The following is a 20,486-nucleotide window of genomic DNA, read 5'->3' as shown; positions in this document are numbered from 1 at the left end:
ATGCATTTCATCTGCAGTGCGTTTTTTAAAAAGGGTGCGTGTTCGTAGCAATGCGTTCCAAATTCAGTGTATAAAGTTTAACGTAAGCTGCATGTGTTCAGATGTAATCGTAATATTCCAATGCAGTTTTCATTGTATGAGAGATAGGGCACTGGAGAGAGAATAAATATAGTGTCCCAAAAATCTTATGACTGCATTGCTCTACAGAAAGAAATGGAAGTGCTTGGCAGTGCAAAACACTGCGATTTTCAACCACATACGTTTGAACCTAGGCTTAAGATAGTTTTGAACTTTCCTCCTGCTACTTTGAGGCCACATTCCTGATCTTGGCTTCAAATTGCAAAATTGAACCTTATTCACCCCCTTGATGTATTTAAAGGTTTTGATCATGTCTTCCCATTCCCTTCTTTACTCAAAACTGCATATACTAGGTTCCTAAAATCTCCACTGAGACTTCAGCACCCCCAAATCTTTTTCCTTTATAGTACTGCCAAACACTGTACCACCAATATTGCACTCTCAAATAATTTTGTTTTCCTATATGCCCACCAATGACTGACAGTATGAAAACCGCACAATATTAAGATCTGTTTGTTGCATTTTTCTTTAATTGCACTGATAAAAAATAACTGGGTAAAACAGAAAAACCCTTTTAACGTGCAGAGAAAATAGCTTGATTTTTTATTGCTCACTGTAAAATCTATTTCTCTGAATTAATTGAAGGACACAGCCTCTTCTTCTTTATCCATGACCAAACCGGGTTTTATAGCATCAACAGGAGTATGACACTAAGCAGAATAAAACTTGACCCCTCCTATGGGCAGTCCTCTCTGGGCATAAAACCGCGCCTCTCTGCTACAGGCCTCCAGTCAGTCACAAGCATTATCAAAGGAGAAACTCCATAAAGGGGTAGGTGCTGTGTTCATCGAACTCCAAGAAAGGGATTTTATGGCGAGTAACAAAAAATACAAATTTTCTCTTGCGTTCATTGACGGAAACAGTCTCTTTATCCTTAAGCAAACAGGGTCGTCCCCAAGCAGTGCTACAAAGAGGGGTTGGCAAACCAACTAATGGAGGAAAAAAAAACCTCAGGGCAACATGCCAACACTTGGAACCACTCCAAGAGTCCTAAACAGCCACCTGCAAAACATTTCGACCAAAACTAGCATGGCGAGATGCCAAGATATCCATTTTACAGAACTTAGGAAACGTGCACAAATGACCAGGTCACCGCTTGTAAAGTTGAGAAACAGATGCCTGATAGCAGAAGCAACGAGCACCAAGGCTCCGCATTCAACAGAAGCTCTCCAGGTTTGATGAAAAATCTTTTGAGAGAGACACTCAAATAAGATAATGGGAATCGCCAAGCCAGACAACCACCTGTCCTTTAGTATCTGACTTTCAAATAGCCACACCATCAAGGCACGCAACGCTAAAGTCAGATGGAACACTGGCCCCTGAGATAGAAGGTGCCCTCGAAGAGGCAGTTGCCAGGAAGCGTCACCCACCAGCCGCCTCACATCGGCATCCTCCAGACAGTAAGGACAGTCTGGAGCCACCAGGAAACCGTTCAGCCTCTATCCTACGCAATAGACGAGGAATAGTCAGAGCGAAGGAAAGGTTTAGATGATATAGTACTGATCCAACAGAGCCAATAACGCATCCATCACATCCGCCGGAGGCTCCAATGGCCTTGCTACACACATTGGAACCTTCAGATTGAGGCAAGATGGCAGAGATCCACATCTAGCGTCCCCTAGGCAGGGACCACAAGCCCTAATCCAGAGTCGGCCAGCTAAGATAGTCTGCCTGACACTTTTGACCCCCAAAATATGGAGGTCTGGTCAGCCAACCGACACTTGAGCCACAGGACCCACCGCAGTATTACCGTCAAAATCAGATTTGGGAGAGGAGAGTGGCTGTGACAGGGGACGCGTCACAAACTGAAATGTAACCCCTGAATCAATTTGTCCGCCAGCTCCACTTACATTGGAGACAGCCAGCTAAAAGCCAATTTGGACAGCGTTGGAAATACCAGGGCTGAGACTAGTGCAGACCTGGTGCAGATGAACATGGAAAGGGCTACTGCCACCACCCTGCATCCGTAGGATCTGTAGAAGAAAATTCCCCAAATGGGCTCACGATGGCCTAGTTCAGTCGGGTATACAGGGTGGTCCCCCGCAAGAGGAGAAGTCCACTTCTTCAGTAGAGTCCATCACAGCACCCATACAACAGCCAGGTGGACAAGCAGGCCTACACCAATGTGTCTGCATAGAACCTTGCAGAGCTCCAAACAACAACCAGGACCCTATTAGAACAGGGGAAAAAAAAAAACCCAGATGGAATATAACAACTTCTATAAATCCAAGGTCATATGTGGCCTAGAAACACCCCACTGGGCATAGAGGGTGCCTGTGCGCTCCTCGCGCTAATGAGGCAGTGTGCCACGTTGGGCATGCACATCAGGTGTTGCTGACCCTTGTGCGCTCCATTAAGCAAGCCAAGTAAGCTCTGTGGGGGCATATGGGGCCACAGGGCAAGGGCAGAAGTCGACCTCACAACCGTGAGTAAACAGAGCCATAACCCTCCAAACTGTGTCCGCAGGCAACACTAAATGAGCCAATCAGGAATGACGCCACCCTGCAAAACAGTTCACAGGACAAAGGGGAGCCAGGGAAACCCCTCTAATGGCGTCCGTGCCAGCGCCACTCAAGAGTGCTGTGAAAAGGAAGGAGACAAAGCAGACAGGCCATATGCCAGGCCCTAACATGGCGGCACACCGGTCAGAGCGACCGTTCTCAGGAGGATTACCACCAGACATGCTTCATTTTATATGGAGCAATGGGGCTTGACAAATTCCTTGCCAAGTCGACTAGAAACTGCATCCTGGCACCTGGGTTCACACTACTTCCCACAGACTGCAACGTAAAGTCGCCTCCCACAGACTGCAAAGTGACAAGGAGGGAGACAGGCCCTAACATGGGGGCACGCCGGTCAGAGTGGCCATCCACGGGGCACACCACCCAGGGCTGCCCATCAGTGTAAAGGCACTGGTCTCAAAATCAGCCTCCAGCTCAGGGGGAAGTTAGTGCAAGCGATGCAGCAGGAGAGCAGGCGCCCACGGTGAAATTGGAAGCCAGACTAGGCCCCTGCCTAAACTTTCTGGCAGCTTGACCATGTGGTGCAGGTACCTGCGGGGGGCAAGTGCAGGAGGGCAAGGCTACCTGATGGCAAAGGCTCCTTTGTGGCTCCACAGAAAAAAAACATCCCCATGGGCACACACAGGGGAAATAAAGGGGAGGGGGTGGGGGTGATGGAGCAATATACAATATGTACAGTGGCCCAGGCCTATGAAGCAGGGGGGAAGAAACCCATAGGGACTGACTACCCCAGGGAGTACCTGCTCCTTACATCGATTCCAGGGAGGAATCCACCAAGGGAATGCGGGTAAGGCTCCCGTGACAGATCCTCCTTTCAGCCAAAGTGAAGGGGCTGTCAGCCAGGAGTGTTGCTGTGAGATGTTTAACTTGCTGGCTGGCCCGGTCCATGGGGCATTGCGGCCGACCAAGCACTGAGCTAGTGGTCTGCACACACTCGCTGGTCAGACTGGGGGGCCCACTGGATCAAGATTATCCAGCCCAACTGTTGATAGAAGATCTCAGCAGGAAAAATGAAAATTCCTGGGAAAGATAAAAAATAGAAAACAAAAAGCCTAGGGACCACAAATCCCAGCAAAAAAGTCATGTTCATACTTCTGAGATACTAGGCAGAAATGACTGGAGGCCTATAGTAGAGAGGGGGTTTTATGCCTAAAGAGGACTGCTTATAGGAGGGGCCGAAGTTTATTATGCCTAGTGTCCTGCTCCTGAAGGTGGGGCTATAAAACCCTGTTTGGTCATGGATAAAGAACAGGCTGTGTCTGTCAAGGAATGTAAGAGAAAGCAGTCTGTCAACTATGAAATTCATAGTATTTATACAACACACCGTACCTTGTCAATGAGTTCCAGGCACTCGCTAAGTGTCTGGCTGATTTTCTTGGACAGCAGCATTAGCTCCTCCTCTTCCTCTATTCCCTCCCACAGTAAAAGGTTGAGGTTCTGTTTTTTCTTTTCAGTAAGGGACCGTTTAGGTGGCAGTGTCATTGGTGGCCGCTTGTAAGTCTTGCCCTTTGATCTCAGCCATTCGTCCAGTTGCTTCCTTCAATATAAAAGATTGATACATTTCTTCTATCGTGTGGGTTTTATGTCCAACATATCGTCTACATCAGTGTTTTTCAACCTTTTTTGTGCAAAGGCACACTTTTTTCATGAAAAAAATCACGAGGCACACCACCATTAGAAAATGTTAAAAAAATTTACCTCTGTGCCTATATTGACTATATATAAAGTAATTCTCTTGAATAGGAATCAAACACAAAGAAATTATTTTATAATTACTTTATTATGAAATAATAAAGTATTTTAGAATTGGACCCGGGGGCCGGACCAAGAGTAGATGAATGATGTGTATGTGTCATCCATAGTAAGTATAGTAATATTCCCCCATAGTAATTAATCCCCCATATAGTAATTCATCCCCCATAGTAATTCATCCCCCATATAGTAATTCATCCCCCATAGTAATTCATCCCCCATATAGTAATTCATCCCCCACCATATTAGGTCCCCAAGCCCCCCGTGTCAATTCACTTACCTTTGCTCCGCGCGTTCCTCTCGCCATTCCGGTGTAGCATGAAAATCTGTCTCCTATGAGGATCTGTCCCCCTTGACGTATCTGCGCATGTGCCAGTTTCAGGCATTAGCAGCCGATCGGCGATCTCCGGCACATGCGCAGATACGTCGAGGGGGACAGATCATCCTGACCGTATCACGCTCCGCGGGCCGGATTAAAAGGTCCGCCGGGCCGTAGTTTGCCCATTGCTGTTCTAATGATTGGTCTATTTGTGAGCCGAGGCTACATGTTACGGATGAAATTGCAATTTTTCCCACGGCACACCAGACAATATCTCACGGCACACTAGTGTGCCGCGGCACAGTGGTTGAAAAATGCTGGTCTACATACAGTGCATTCTACAAATGCCAATTGAACAAATTTTCAGGAAGCAGCTGTTGTGTGGTGGACTTTACAATTCTCCCACAAACAATATAATCAGTATTTTAATAAAGTTGAAGTAAACAATGCCTTCTCCACGTATCAATATTTATAACCCTAACTACTAATCTTTGAACAGCTAGTGACATATACAGTCTTGGGCTGCTGCAATCCTCTTGAATGAGGCAGAAGTCAGCATTGTGCTACGCTTCTCTGTTAAAGCAATATTAAAGGCATATATACAAAAAGAACAAACATATTTACCTGCTCTGTGCAGTGGTTTTGCACACAGCAGCCTTGAACATCCTTTTCTCAGGTCTTCCGCTGACATTCCTTACCCCTCCCTTTTTCCCAAGTGCCCCCAGAGCAAGCAGCTTGCTAAGGGGGCATCCAAGCAAGATCGCTTCCTAGCAGCAGCTCTGCATGTCCATTTACACACAGAGCCGTGGCTCGGCCCCGCCCCCTCTCTTCATTAGCCCAATGGCTCCCGCTGCTGTCTCAGCCAATGAGGAGGGAATGTCCCCAGAAAGCTGAGGCTCTTGTGCACATCGTTGGCTCGCAGTGTGGCCCAGATAAGTATTAGGGGGGTCTGCTGCACACAGGTTTTTTTTACCTGTATGCATAGAATGCATGAAGGCAAAAAACCTTGAACCTTTACAACCACTTTAAGGTCCACCAAGAAAAGGCCACACATGTACAGTACACTGTTGTTCACCAGCTCAGGAAAGAGGACTGAAGCTTTCCGAGATGGTAGAGACCATGGCCAATGGACAACACTGGGCTGCAATGAGGTCAGTATATGGGTGTATGCATGACAGGGAAAGGGAGGTGAGGGAAGTTGGCCCACTTTGTTAAAAGTGGAGCTGTGCTTTAAGTGTATTTTTGCCTCATGTCACTGTTAGTGCTGACTTTTGAGTTGGCTTATTTACCATACCAGGGGGGTTGTATTTCAGGTCATAAAGTGCAGTTTCCAACCATGCATGTGATGGATCAAGTCCTGCTCCAGGCATCTCTGGATTTCCCATTCTGCAAATAACATCCAGGGCAGTGTAAACTCATTGTACATTCAGATGGTAAACCACTGATTTTTTTAAATGATTTGCCTTTGTTTAAAAAAAAAAAACAAAAAAAAAAAAACACAAAACAACCCCCCCATTTGCTAATCTTTGCACATATTGCCGTACATATATGCCATGAAAACCATAGCTGCCTAGCTTAATAAAGCTCAAACAAAAGGTAAGAGAAACGTCATAAGCCCTAATCTTCATACTTTTTCTGGGTCAATGACTAAGTGCCATCAGTGAACCAGACAAAGTTTTCAGTGGAAAAATCCCACCAATGAAGTCCCAAGTGATTAGGGTAGCTATTGAGAAATTTAACCATTTAACATCTATTTTCAGGGAGCAATGTTATATAGCTGCTCCAGATTTGTCAGGGGGAGAGGAGGGGCACGTGAATGACAGGATCTTCCTTTGTCCATTCACAAAATGCCTTTCATTTTTTGTGATGGGACAAGGGGAGAGGAGGGGGCAGCTACACAACATAATCACCACACTCTATAAGAGCCATAACTCTAATTCGCAGAGCTGGGAGAAGGATGCCAACACTAGTGACTGGCATCAGTGAATCCATTATTTTTACACTACACAGCAGCAAACAGAACCTAGGATTACCACCAGATGTATCTCATTTATACAGAGAAGCAGGGCTTGACAAATCCCAGATGCTGAGTCACCATGATGACTAGAAATTGCATCCTGGTGCCAGGGTTCACACTGCTTCCCATAGACGGCCATGCAAAGTCGCCTCCCATAGACGGCCATGCAAAGTCGCCTCCCATAGACGGCCATGCAAAGTCGCCTCCCATAGACGGCCATGCAAAGTCGCCTCCCATAGACGGCCATGCAAAAATTCCTGTCAATAGCAATCCTATGTGAACACTTATCCCTGCGTCCCACTCTATTCTATCACTTGCGAGTCTGGAACGCATCGCTACAAACTTGCACAGGACCATTTTCATAATGGCAACCAAAACAAAATGCATGTGGATCGCATCTGTATGAACCACCTCAATAGGAACACATAATATTTTAGCCTGTCATGGGAATCTGAGTTTGAAAACGCATCCAGAATCGCATGTGTGTGAACCAGGACGGTTCCATTCACACCTGATCATTTTGAGATCACGGCAGAATTACTGTGATCGCAAAACACACGTTCCGTCGCTGTTACTTTCAATGTTTTCCAAACTGTGGTGTGGTTTTGCTGTGATTTGTCACGTGGCAAATCGCATTGCGTGAAGCTTGTTGCCTTGCCCCAGGAGCTGAAATCCTATGCTACAGTAAACAAAAAAAAAAAAATGGTTCCTAACTAAGTCCAGCTTTGAATGATGGCCTTTTTTAAAGATGAATTCTATGCAGAGCTAATCAGCAACCACAGGAATTACATGACTTTGCAATCATTGGCATGCACATGTAGGGAACTCTTCTATACAGGTGTATTGTTACCTTTGCAATATAGTTTTCCACTTACCTGCGATCTTCTACAGTCATTTTGGGAGTCTGTGGTTTGTTGGGGGTGTCACTGGCTGTCACACAGGATAGGCTGGAGGACTTGGAGGTCTGGTTAGTACTATTGGTCACTACTGGCTTGTTGCCTGTACCTTTTGACCAGTTAGTGCTGCCAGTCTGTGGTCTGGGAGCTGTTCTATTGGAGAAAGTCATTCTTGCGTTTTTCTGCCAAACTGCTGGCTTCCTGATGGTGTGACGGGTCTGAAAGGGAAGTGCTTTATTAGAGGTGCAAGCTGAACTACATTGCTTAATATTGGTAGTAGAGACTGGATGAGGGCCAAATTTCTTTTGTGCTGTGGCTGATGAAGAAGTAGACTTTAAAACTGTATTTGGTTTAGTGGCACAACCTTGCTTAAGGGCTGCAGATTTCACATGCTCCGTACGCACAGTCAGCGGTCGCTGTGACTGCAAGTTGTTTGTTCTGGAAAATTTAATGAGAAAACTCCTTTCAGTGGAACTCCCACTGTCAGACACAGGCTGGCTGACTCTGGAGACAATGCGGATTTGTTTGGGGCTTGCTTGGGGTATTGCTTTACTAGCTGGTTGACAGGTGTTTGTCTCCTGACACACAGGATTTGGTTTAGAAGGTGATGCTTGGCTTCTCTCTACAGAAATCCCTACAGAAGGCTGATGTAAGGATTGTTCTGAATCCTTTGTCTGAGTGCTTTTGATGTCTCTAACTTCAGACTGTGTTTTAGAAACAGATTTTTTACCAGCCAAATGCACATCAGAAACTCTGGTTTTATCTCCATGCTGGCTTTTGGTCAAAACGACAGTTAACCCAATTTCAGCCTTTTGGTGAGCTGCAACAGAGGACTTCTTTCCAAGTAACTTGTTATTGAGGTTCACATTTTCCCTCTGTACAGCTTGTCCAGGAAGGACAGGTCTCATCCTCTGTACATTGTCTTTAGAAGCTGCAGGGTTTCTGGCTAAAGCTTTACGGTCAACTTTTTTGGATAAGACATTTTGCTGGGCAGTTATTTTTCCTGCAGCTGGTCTGTTTTGAAGAAGCCCAGTATTTAAAGTCCTGTTCTTGTTTACTTCAGAATTAAATCTGTTGTCTTTAAGGGGCACATCCTTTTTCTCTTTGACCTAACAATAAAAATATAAAAGAAAATAAGACACGATTGCACTTGGGGTTTGTCTATTACGTAGATTGCTCACATCAGGACAGCAGAACTTCAGTAGGATTGATTTTTATGGTGGCCTGGCTGGCAAACAGGCTCACACCCCTTTCATGTGTATATGAGGGCAGCGCAGAAAAAATAATACTCCAGGTATGATCATACGCCACTCTCACCTAGGAATCAGGAAGTGGTGGGCCGCACCACTATATAAGTGGGAAAAAAAAAAAAAAGGAGACTTTTCTGAACATTAACTACTGCATCCACAATTGTGCAAGGACTAATTCAGATGTGCAGCCAGGGGGTTGTAAAAGCAGGCAGTAGAGCCAAGGTTTTACTGCCCACCTAAATAAGGGCATGCAGCTGCTCAGGGCTGAGCACATGCCAGGATTGTGATGCTTTGTAGAAAAGGCAAAAGATGAAGCTCATTTTATGACTGAAGGTCAACTTTAAAGATTACCAAAACACACACACACACGTCACTGTTCTTTACATATTTTAAATCTGCAGCCTAAATACATCACGAAATGTTTCATGGTCCCTTTCTCTTGTGTTATTTATAAGTTGCAATTTTTACTATAACAATAAGTTACTAAGTGCAATAATGTGTCACCCTTGAAGATTTAGTCCTAATTTTGCTCGCTGTTTCATCTGAATTTGACACTCCCGATGTCGACTATTTATTTTTTATTGGCCTCAGCATTAAAGGAGTACAGCTAAAGCTCGTTTGACTGTACTTCTGTGGATTACAAGAGTTCAGCTTGTTCTGCACTCCCGTGACCAATTTTCAGCCAACAGCGGGCTAAAGCGTCACAGAGCTAGTCCAGGCTCAGGAAAGATCCCAACCATATGGTCGAGATCAGCTTAGAAGCTCAGACTGGCACCTTGCTCAGTCTCTCAGTGAGCTGCTGAGAGCCTGAGCCACCCACTCCCACCCCCGTCCCAGCCCAGCACTCCAGTGAGTGCTACAGAAGCAGAGTAAAGTGTGGTGTCTGATCACTCAGTTCTCACCCTTATAGCTGGCGGGGGATTAAATGCTGCATCTAACTAGGGAAGTATGTTTAAGAAAACCACAAAAAAAACCCTTCTTTTTTGAATGGAAAGCAAAGAAGCAGCACAAATACATCCTAGTAATATTGTACAATTGTTTTGTTTGCAAGTTTAGATGTGTAGTTACCTGCTTAGGAGGCTGCTGCCATCTTGTGGACTGTAAATTGGTGCTGTCTTTCAGGTATGGTCTGCATGATTAAATAAAATAAAAAAAAAAAAATACTTTCAATCCATCTAAAGATATATGCAATATCAACGTATGAAAGATAAGTTAACACCACCCAACCTTTCAAACAAAAATGATACTGTACTCAATTCACAAGCCATCACATTTTGCCCATTATCAAGGAGGGACCAAAGCATCAAGTACACCTTATCACAAACTTATATTCTTGCTTTGCTTCAATTCCTCTATAACAAATAAAATCCGGGCTTTCCTTGTTTCATAGGACAAATATTTTAAAGGAAATTTGTTGCATTGCCCCTTACATATGGTACTCACTCTCCTCATGTGACAGTGTTTGGGACTGGCAATCGGATTCTCATGCCTAACCACTGTATCCTGGGAGGAAGAAAAGAAAGGGACATGGTCTTCAATATCATGAAGCACCAAATATATTTTGGTCTTCAACAGATGATCAGTGGCAGAGGAGCATGGTGAAGATGAGTAACAGTGAGTGGGGAAGTGTTCATTCAAGAGAAAGTCACTTCTGATTACCTTTAAAGCTTATCCTTTTTAACATGGCGGAACCCTTGACAAATCTACAGCTCAAGGTACATTGAGATAGATACTTTAAGTAAACCACAATTTTTCATTTATTCTTCTGACACCCAAAATTATTTTCAGTAAAAATGAAATAAAAGCATACTCCAATCAGCCATAACTTTACCACCACTGACAGGTTAAGTGGACAGCATTGGTTCTCTCATTACAATTGCACATGAACATTGGTGGGATATATTAGGCAGTAACTAAATGTTGTCCCTGAAGTTGAGGTGTTGAAAGCAGAAAAATGGGCATCATAATTTGTTCTGTATGGGGCTGCTTCACCACGGAGCAGTCAAAAGTGCCTGTGCTGACCCATCAGGACAGCCAAAAGCACTTACAACTGGCATGCGAGCATCATAACTGGACCATGAGGCAATGGATGAAGGTAGCCTGGTCTCAAGAATCATATTTTCATTTACATCATGTGGATGGCTGGGGGAAGAGATGGTACCAGGATGCAGTATGGGGGAAAAAGGCAAGCCGATGGAGGCAGTGTGATGCTTTGAGCAATGTTCTGCTGGGAAACTTTGGTCCTGCCGTTTATGTGGATGTTACTTTGACATGCAACACCTACCTAAACGTTGTTGACCAAATACACCCCTTCATGGAAACAATATTCCCTGATGGCAGCGGCCTCTTTCAGGATAATGCGCTCTGCCACATGGCAAAAATGGTTCCTGGATCACAACAACAAGCTTGAGGTATTGACTGCATCAAAATTCTCCAGATCTCAGTCCAACTGAGCATCTGTGGGATGTTCCGGAAAAACAAGTTTGATCCATGGAGGCCCCACCTCCCAACTTACAGACTTAATAGATTTGGTGATCAATAAAAGTCCTATTAACTGGTGATCAGTGGGAAGAATGCCCCTTCCCTAACAGAAAGATTTAATAGGTCATTAGTGTCAGTGGTTACTTGGGAAGATTTCAGAGAGGATGACATTTTTCATCTAAAGAACCCACAGCATACTGCAGAGGAAGCCTAGGGTTCCATGGTGCACTCAGTGAAAATGCTAGGCAACTAGTGTTAAAGTGGACTCCTCAAGGATTGCAAGTTTTTCAGTGCTTGATGCCTCCCCATTCCTATAACCTACATAACTTAAAAAACCCCCCAAAAAAACCCCACAACCTGTAGGGAAAAATCATTATACTTACATTTCCTCTGGTTTCCATGGTGCAAGGTGTGACATCCTCATGCTGACAATATCCCAGGAAATGGTGAGCGCTCCAAATCTCACAAGCTGCAGCACAGTGCTGGGAGCATCCCCTAAGCAAGATTTAGAGTAGTCTACATTACCTGAAGGAGAATGACCCCAGCTCGACCAGGCGCAAGTCAGAGGGAAGGCAAGAGTAAATTTTCTCCCCCCCTACAGCTTTTTTATGTTTATGCAGTATTTTGAATGAAAGGTCTTAAATATCTATATTTGACTTTATGCTCTTGCAAATACTGTACAGCAGAGCTTAGACGGAGAAGCAAAGCAAGGAGCCAATCACTGCTGCAGTGCACATTGTCTAAGAAGGAATATGCTGATAGAAGCAAAAGAGTGACAGATAGGAATTCAGTCTGCTGCTTTCCTTTCATTGTCTTGGGTGAGGGTCACAACCTAGATGTATGTCCAAAAAAATACAAATCCTTTGGCAAGTATGTTATCTGTAGATTATTTAGACAACTGTCCAGGTTCAGCTTTGTATGAGCAAACACACTGCATTGTTTGAAGAAGAAAAAAAAAAAAGAATTAGTTTTAAAATTGATATGCGACTTGGATTTGCTTTTGCCTACAGCTCTTATTTTACTGTTGCTGGAATTTTGAGGATTGTGCACTCTCCCATTCAGCACTTAAACGAATTCAGGAATCTGATTAACACACTGCACAGCACAGAGCAGGGGGCTGAGTGTAATTTGAGACTTGAGTGGAGGGAACAGACCACACCCCCCCAAACACCTGAGGTTACCAATCAACTACTGTGCACTGGAGTAGAGAAGGAGGTGGTGGCATCTGCCAGGATCGCCTGGTATCGTCAGAGGTGGCTCATGCAGATAGCAGATGAATGACAGAGCAGACAGAAATCACACAAGTACACACTGAGAAGGATATGCTTTGTTAATGTTTCATTTCAGGAGGTTTTACAATCACGTTAAGCTGATGAAGTGATAGTATATTGTCCCACAACGACTTGAGAAATTTACCCCCGCTGTGTCTGGACTATGCTTCAGGGGCTGCCAGACCACAGGCACATGATCACATATGGTGAACCTACCTTTGCATCAGGAGTTTCTGGAACGGGGTTCACCAGATTGTCTACACTCATTTTAGGAAAAAAGGATCCCAAAAAAGCCCTGTTAAAAGCAAGTCTTGACCAAACTATGGTGGTCTTCTACCCTTATGAGAATACAGGTGAAGAATAAGATGGTACCTCCTGAAGGAAAAGATGTCTGACTCTTAAAAACAAATTGCATACATTTGAAATGATATGGAGCCCTCGGATTGAACTTTACTTACTAAAGGACCATTTGCTTCTAATTATCTGACTTCTGTGCTGAGCTAACTAGTCCATGATAGCTGGTCAAAGAATGACCCAGAACCACCCTGGCAGATCTCTCCCCCCTTCCCTTACCTCCCACACTTTCCCACAGCCTCTTCTCTCTATATATTCCTAACTCATTACTTCTTAAAATGGAGAGGCGTTACATGCTTTTTTTCGGTTAGAAAGTAATCTGAACATGAGCCTTTCATACCATACTTCTGTCTCTGGATTGTAATCACTCTAGAACCTGATTGTATTTACTTACCGTATTTTCCAGCGTGTAAGACGACCCCCTACTTTTCCTGTTAAAATATAGGGTTTGAGCTATACTCGCCGTATAAGACTACCCCTCTTCCAACACACACCAAATAAAAATGAAAAAACATCAGAGTTCATTTCAATATGGTATGCTATTTCAGTATGGTATTCCAATGATGGGGCGCTACTCCTCCCACTGACACCAATGATGGGGCGCTACTCCTCCCACTGACACCAATGATGGGGCGCTACTCCTCCCACTGACACCAATGATGGGGCGCTACTCCTCCCACTGACACCAATGATGGGGCGCTACTCCTCCCACTGACACCAATGATAGCGCCCCGCCGCCGGTGTCAGTGGGGGAGGAACAGCGCCCCGCCGCCGGTGTCAGTGGGGGAGGAACAGCGCCCCGCCGCCGGTGTCAGTGGGGGAGGAACAGCGCCCCGCCGCCGGTGTCAGTGGGGGAGGAACAGCGCCCCGCCGCCGGTGTCAGTGGGGGAGGAACAGCGCCCCGCCGCCGGTGTCAGTGGGGGAGGAACAGCGCCCCGCCGCCGGTGTCAGTGGGGGAGGAACAGCGCCCCGCCGCCGGTGTCAGTGGGGGAGGAACAGCGCCCCGCCGCCGGTGTCAGTGGGGGAGGAACAGCGCCCCGCCGCCGGTGTCAGTGGGGGAGGAACAGCGCCCCGCCGCCGGTGTCAGTGGGGGAGGAACAGCGCCCCGCCGCCGGTGTCAGTGGGGGAGGAACAGCGCCCCGCCGCCGGTGTCAGTGGGGGAGGAACAGCGCCCCGCCGCCGGTGTCAGTGGGGGAGGAACAGCGCCCCGCCGCCGGTGTCAGTGGGGGAGGAACAGCGCCTCGCCGTCGGTGTCAGTGGGGGAGAGGAGCGGCTGCTCCTTCTTCCAGTTCGGCCGCTCGATTTTCGCGGGGCCGCTCGGCTCCGCCTCCTTGCTGGTGATTGGTCGCCTGTGTGCCTTTCCAGTGCTGGCGCCCAATCACCGGTGAGGAGGCGGAGCCGAGCGGCCGCATGACCATCGAGCGGCCGAACTGAAAGAAGGAGCAGCCGCGCTTCCTGGACCGGATCGTCGTGGGACCGGAGCCAGGTAAGGTACAGCAGCCCCTCTGCCCACCCCTGTACTTAGTGTCCGTTGGAGGAGGGACCCTCGAAAAAGTGCCGCCCTGACATCCCGGCTCCCACCGGCGTATAAGACGACCCCTGACTTTTCAGAAGATTTTCAGGGGTTGAAAAGTCGTCTTATACGCCGGAAAATACGGCGTATAAGACGACTTTTTGCTTATTGCTGTTATTTGTGTTTATAAACCTTAGATAAATAAAAAAACACATTGAAACAGGAAAAACTCACTTCTTATTTTCAGGTTTCAGTTTCCCCTTTGCTACCAGGTATTCCTGTAGCTGCCTTCGACGTTCTTCTGTTGATATAATCAGATTAAATACAAGCAGAAGTTAAAAAGGGAATATAGTCTCCAAAACATTAAAGTATAACTAAACACGTTTTTTTTTGTTTGGAACAGAGTGGAGAGGGATTAGAACACCTCTTAGTTTTCACACTATTTGTCTTGTTCACAGTTATCACCGAAAGAGAAAGAAAAACCCACATTTTGGGCTGCCCCCCCCACCCCCCCGTTCAGTAAAAGAGGGATATTCTTCCAATGTGGACAGTAGTTTTGGAGACTCCTTCACTTCCTGTTGTGGTTATGGGATAGGAAGGGAGAGGAATTTTCCCCAATGGAACACAGATTTGAAAAAAAAAAAAAATAATAATCTGACAGATTATTACTCTTCCTTACCCTATCCAAAATGAAAAAAAAAAGGTCTATAGTTCTACTTTAAAAGGAACCCTTCAGAATACAAATGTAAAAGTTGTAATTTTTTTTCAGTTTATGAAGATGCATGCACCAGGGCTGTCATTCTGATGACTGACCTAAAACAAACATGAGCAGCTATAGATATTCAAGAACTAGTCTAGGTAGTGGGAAGATACCTCATCCCCCCCCGCCCTCCCACAGACTGATGCATAAATAGGCAATGCTTTTTCCTTAGATCCATCAGCTGGAGGTATTTGACTGGGCCCAAAAGGATGAATACAGACACAAGGATACAGATTTCAAAAAGATGAGGCATGGATCATCTTTATTGACAGCATGGTGACTGGTGATCAACGTGTCACAAATTTCAATACGTTCTGGTAATAACTGTCAAAGCATCCTGGGACACTGTACATGTTAACCCATTAAAACTGAACTCTAGGAAAGCTGAAAATCCCCCCTTACAATTAGGTTGCATCCATACTGCAAAGGTTAACTGGTTTGCATGTAACAAAATGTGTATTTATTATTTTTGTCTGCTGATCACTGGTGCCATGCAGGTCTCCTGCAGATCTGTCATTATATATGCTTGCCCGTATGGGCTTACAGTGCCGTGGTAGTTCATTGAGGACTACAAGTCGACAACATTAGCGGCTGTTGGGACTTGTAGTCTCTCATTCACAAAAGGACTGTGAATGAGTGACATGGTCGGGCCGTTTTTTTTTTAATTTGACAGCTAGCGAGGTGGGAAGAAGATCCCCTGCTAGCTTTCCAAGCGGGGGCCTGTCTGATTGTAACATGTTACACCCTGAATATGGGTGTAACATGTTAAGAAAGGTGAACTTACCCTTTAAAAGCAATTTTAGGTACCCGATCCTCTGCTTCCCTAGCAGACAGTGCTCCTCTTCACTTTAGCAGTGGACTGTCCCTTGCTGTTCTTGTAACAAAAGTAGGGCTATGGACCTTAGACTGCCAGTGCATAAAGGAAAAAAAGCCACAGGGACCAGTCTAGCAAAATATAGGAGGTTGCAGGAGCTGAGGACCAAGCAAGTAAATCTACTTTTACACTCCCCCCCCCCCCCCGACCTAAACAATTAACCCTTGCAGTGTGGGTTCAGCCCCACTGCGAGAAAACATTTTAGTTTCCAGAAGTTCAGCTTTAATGACCATGGACAGTAGATCTATAGCTGAACCTACAGAGGGATGACACAAAAGGCTTTGGATCTATAGCCTACATTTCAACAAAAAAAAAAAAACTTTTACCCATCCTCCTGTCCCAGCCTCAAGCTGGCAACACACTATCAGATTTTTTAATAAACGTTCATATGAATATATGTATAAAGTTCTCATCAATACATTTGACAATGAGATGAATGACATAAAAAAAAAAAGGTTTGCTTTTAACATTTGATTTTAGAGTGAATAGACATTCTCGAACTAAAAGCCACTTATTGGAAATTTGGGAAAATTATGTTTTGACCGCATTATTAAAAAAAACAAAAAAAAAACAAATGTTCTTAAAATTAAAATTTTCAAATAAAATTCTGATGGGTGGTCAGCTTCAGTTTCAGATATATTGCTAGCTGTCCAATCACAGTGGTTTAGAAAAACCCCACACTATAGGATGGATTGAAAATTGTACAACGATACTCTAACATGTGACCACCTAAAGAGGTAGTAAAGTCTCTCTTTAATTTAACCACTAGTCTACAGGGCACTTATACCCCCTTCCTGCCCAGGACACTTTCCAGCTTTCAGCGCTGTCACACTTTTAATGACAATTGCGCGGTCATGCAACACTGTACCCATATGAAATTTTTATCATTTTTTTGTGACAGTTTTATTTTGGTGGTATTTAATCACCTCTGGGTTTTTAATTTTTTCTTAAACAAACCAAAAACCACTGAAAATTTGAAAAAAAAAAGTTTTTTTCTTAGTTTTTGTTATAAAATTTTGTAAATAAGTGATTTTTCTCCTTCACTGATGTGCGCTAATGAGGCTGCAGTGATGGGCACTGATAGGCTGCACTGATGGGCATTGACAGGCATCACTGATTGGCACTGAAAGGCAGCACTGATATATGGCACTGACTGGCACTGATGGGTAGCTGCCTTTCAGTGCCGAAAGGCAGCTCAGATGGGCACTAATATGTGGCATTGATGTGCACTGGTAGGCACTGATATGTCGCATTGATGGACACTGACAGGTGGCACTGCTGGGGCTACACTGATCATCAGTGCTCTGATGATCAGTGTACATGTCCCCTCCGCTGAATGCCGATTACCGGCTCTCCTCTCAAGCTGTCAGCATGACAGCTCGAGAGGAGAGAAATGCCGATAACCAGCATTTCCCTGTTTACATGTGATCAGCTGTGATTGGACACAGCTGATCACATGACCGAGCCAACATCTTCGGCGCTTTCCGTGGATCGGTGATCTGCTGTGTCCAAGGGACACAGCGCACCGCCGATCGCCGCACTCTGGGAGCCGCGCATACGCGGTTAGAATGGGAGGACATCATATGAACGAGAGAACCACCTTGCACCGTCATATTACTATATGGCAGGCGGGAGGTGGTTAAAAAAAAAACAAAAAACAGTCTCCCTGCAAGTTAATGGCATAACATGCTAGTATGCGACTGCATGTGACGGACTTACCTGTGAAAGGGATCCCTACAGCGGTCACTGCAGCCAGGGCTTCCATCTTGCACGCATGCGCAAGGGAGTCATGGCCGTGGCTTAGCGCTTTGGATTGACGGCACACCAACTATGCCCTCAATTCAGTGCGCATGTGACGTCACCAACTGCAAAACATATAAAACTCTCCTAAACAGTGCACGTCATTTTATATACAAGTAAGGCTACTTTCACACTGAGGAGTTTTTGAAGCGTTTTTTGCGTTAAAAAAAAGCACCTGAAAAGCTCAAAAGAAATGCTTCCCTATGTATGTGAATGTATATATATGTATGTTTTCACGCTGAGGTGTTGCATTTGCGGTGTAAAAACTCCTGCTTGCACCATCTTTGGGGCATGTTTGGAGAGTAAAAAAAAGACGCCCCAAAAACGCTTCTTCCCATTGAAATCAATGGAAAACAACTGAAAAACTCCTCTGAGAAACGTTTTTGGTGTAGTTTTTAAGTGACATGCCTATGCGTTTTTGCGGCGGATCAGTGTGAAAGTAGCCTAAGCCTTATCATAGGCTTACCTGTAGGTGAAAGTGACAAAGCAAAGCTTGCTACCACTTTAAGATGAAAAAACAGACAGAGAAGATGGCCACACATGTCCAGCACTCCAGATGTTGATCTGATGACTTGGTTCTGAGGTTCATGTTTGTACATTGAACCCTGTGTGCATCCACGTGGTAGTGACGTTATTGTGGCTCGGGAGGAAGACCAGGTGAAGATGGAATCCCTGTCAGTGGAGAGTAAGTCTTTCATAATGTGTTAGTATGCAATGCATACTAGCACATCATGCCCTTAACTTGTGAGAGAAGTGGATTTTTTTAATTTGACTTTACTACTGCTGTAAAAGGATATGTTCACCTTTGGGAACATTCTATATGTTCCACCCGTTTTTAGGGTGTAACATGTTCCCAATGCTGCAGCTGCCCGCTGCTCTCCCCTCCCTGACAGAAGTAGGGGGAGAAGTTCCTTGTATTATCTTTCAGATTTGAAAACAGCGTGCCCATGCAGGCTCAACCCGCATGGCCGTGTCAATCATCCACAGAGTTCCGTGAACGAATGAACTGCAAGTCCTCACAGCCTTAGTGGCTGTGGGCTTGTAGTTTTCAATGAACTACCACAGCGCTGTGGAGTGCCGTGGTAGATCACTGATTCTTCCTGTCAGTATACCTACTTGCCTATACATCCCACACAACCAAGCAGATATACTGACAGATCTGCAGGAGACCTGCATGGTACCAGCAATCTACTGATCACTGGCGCAATGCTTTACAAACTCCTGCAGACAAAATAAATAATAAATGCATATATTTTTTTTTTACCTGCAAAAAGTGAACCTATTCCTAACACCCCGGTTGCACTGGGTGCGACTTGGCATGCCCTGCGACTTGAAAATCATATGCCAAGTTGCAACCTATTGTCTGCAATTTCAGCACTCAGATTTCTAAAGTAGCACATGCACTACTTTTTGTGCGATTTGCATAGACATCTGTGTCAGATATCTTGAAAATTGCACCTGAAATTGGCATGTCCCTCGACTCTAAAATCGTGCAACTTCACTGTAAGTCACACGATTTCAAAGTCGGGCTTGATGTGACCGGGGTGTTAACCACTTTCCTGCTGCCCTATAGTAGAAATACTGCTACAAGGCAGCAGTGCTGTGCAAAATCATGTATATGTACACATGATTTTGCATTTCCACACCCATGCTTTGCATAGCAGAGCAATACAAAGCAATGTGCTGGCAAGTTAAAGCAGCACACAGTTAACCCTTTGATGGCCCCAGATGTTAACCCCTTCCTGCCCAGTGCCATTAGTACAGTGTCAGTGCTTTTTATTAGCACTGATCATTGTATTAGTGTCACTGGGGATGTCAGTGGCAGCTAGTTTCCCACACCCTCCACCAGTGCCAGAATGCCCGCCGCAGTCACGCTTTGAGTCGCTGATCGCCACCATTACTACTATATAAAAAAAAAAAAAAATCCCAGTATATATACCACCATTTGTAGATCCTATAACTTTCACGTAATTCAATTAATTTACACGTATTGGGATTTTTTTTTGTAGCCAAGACATGTAGCAGAAAACATTTTGGCCTAAATTTATTACAAAATTCGATTTTTTTACTGGACATGTTTAATAGCAAAAAAGTAAAAAATATTTTCTCAAAATTGTTAGTTTTTTTTGTTTATAGCACAGAAAATAAAAGACGAACAGGTGATCAAATACCACTGAAAGAAAGCTCAATTCGGGGGTGGGGGGTAGGACATAAATTTCATTTGGGTGCAGCATTGCATGACCGCGCAATTGTCAGTAACTCAGCACCGTAACACAAAAAAATAGCCTGGTGAGGAAGGGGGGTAAATCTTCAAGAGAGCAAGTGGTTAAAACACACCTGGACAAATACTATGCAAAATAAAGCATATATATATATAAAAATATATGTATACACACCAGGGGAGGACTGACAACTCATGGGGCCCCCGGGCAATAGAGGATCATGGGGCCCGTGTCCTTGCCCAAACTCAAAAAAGCAACTATGAAAAAGGTACCAGGGGCATCTCATGGGGCCCCCTACTGACCCCGGGCCCTCAGTT

General features: G+C 45.0%; 1 protein-coding gene across 1 annotated transcript in view; it reads right to left on the bottom strand.

Annotated features, from left to right (window-relative positions):
- CKAP2L (cytoskeleton associated protein 2L) overlaps nt 1-20,486 on the bottom strand; it is a 33,915-nt gene that overhangs the window by 13,147 nt on the left and 282 nt on the right. Inside the window, exons 2-5 of the mRNA XM_089692406.1 lie at nt 14,748-14,814; nt 9,963-10,023; nt 7,624-8,753; nt 3,990-4,197 (exon numbers count right to left, since the gene is read on the bottom strand). Coding sequence (XP_089548532.1) covers nt 3,990-4,197; nt 7,624-8,753; nt 9,963-10,023; nt 14,748-14,814 — 1,466 coding nt within the window. The remainder of the gene's footprint in view (nt 1-3,989; nt 4,198-7,623; nt 8,754-9,962; nt 10,024-14,747; nt 14,815-20,486) is intronic.

Source organism: Staurois parvus, unplaced genomic scaffold (genome assembly GCF_062004578.1).
Source record: "Staurois parvus isolate SC_StPar_1 unplaced genomic scaffold, SC_StPar_1.0 ptg000586l, whole genome shotgun sequence".
NCBI lineage: Eukaryota > Metazoa > Chordata > Amphibia > Anura > Ranidae > Staurois > Staurois parvus.
Note: the sequence above shows the minus strand (reverse complement) of the source record. Positions and strands in the feature narration are given on the sequence as shown.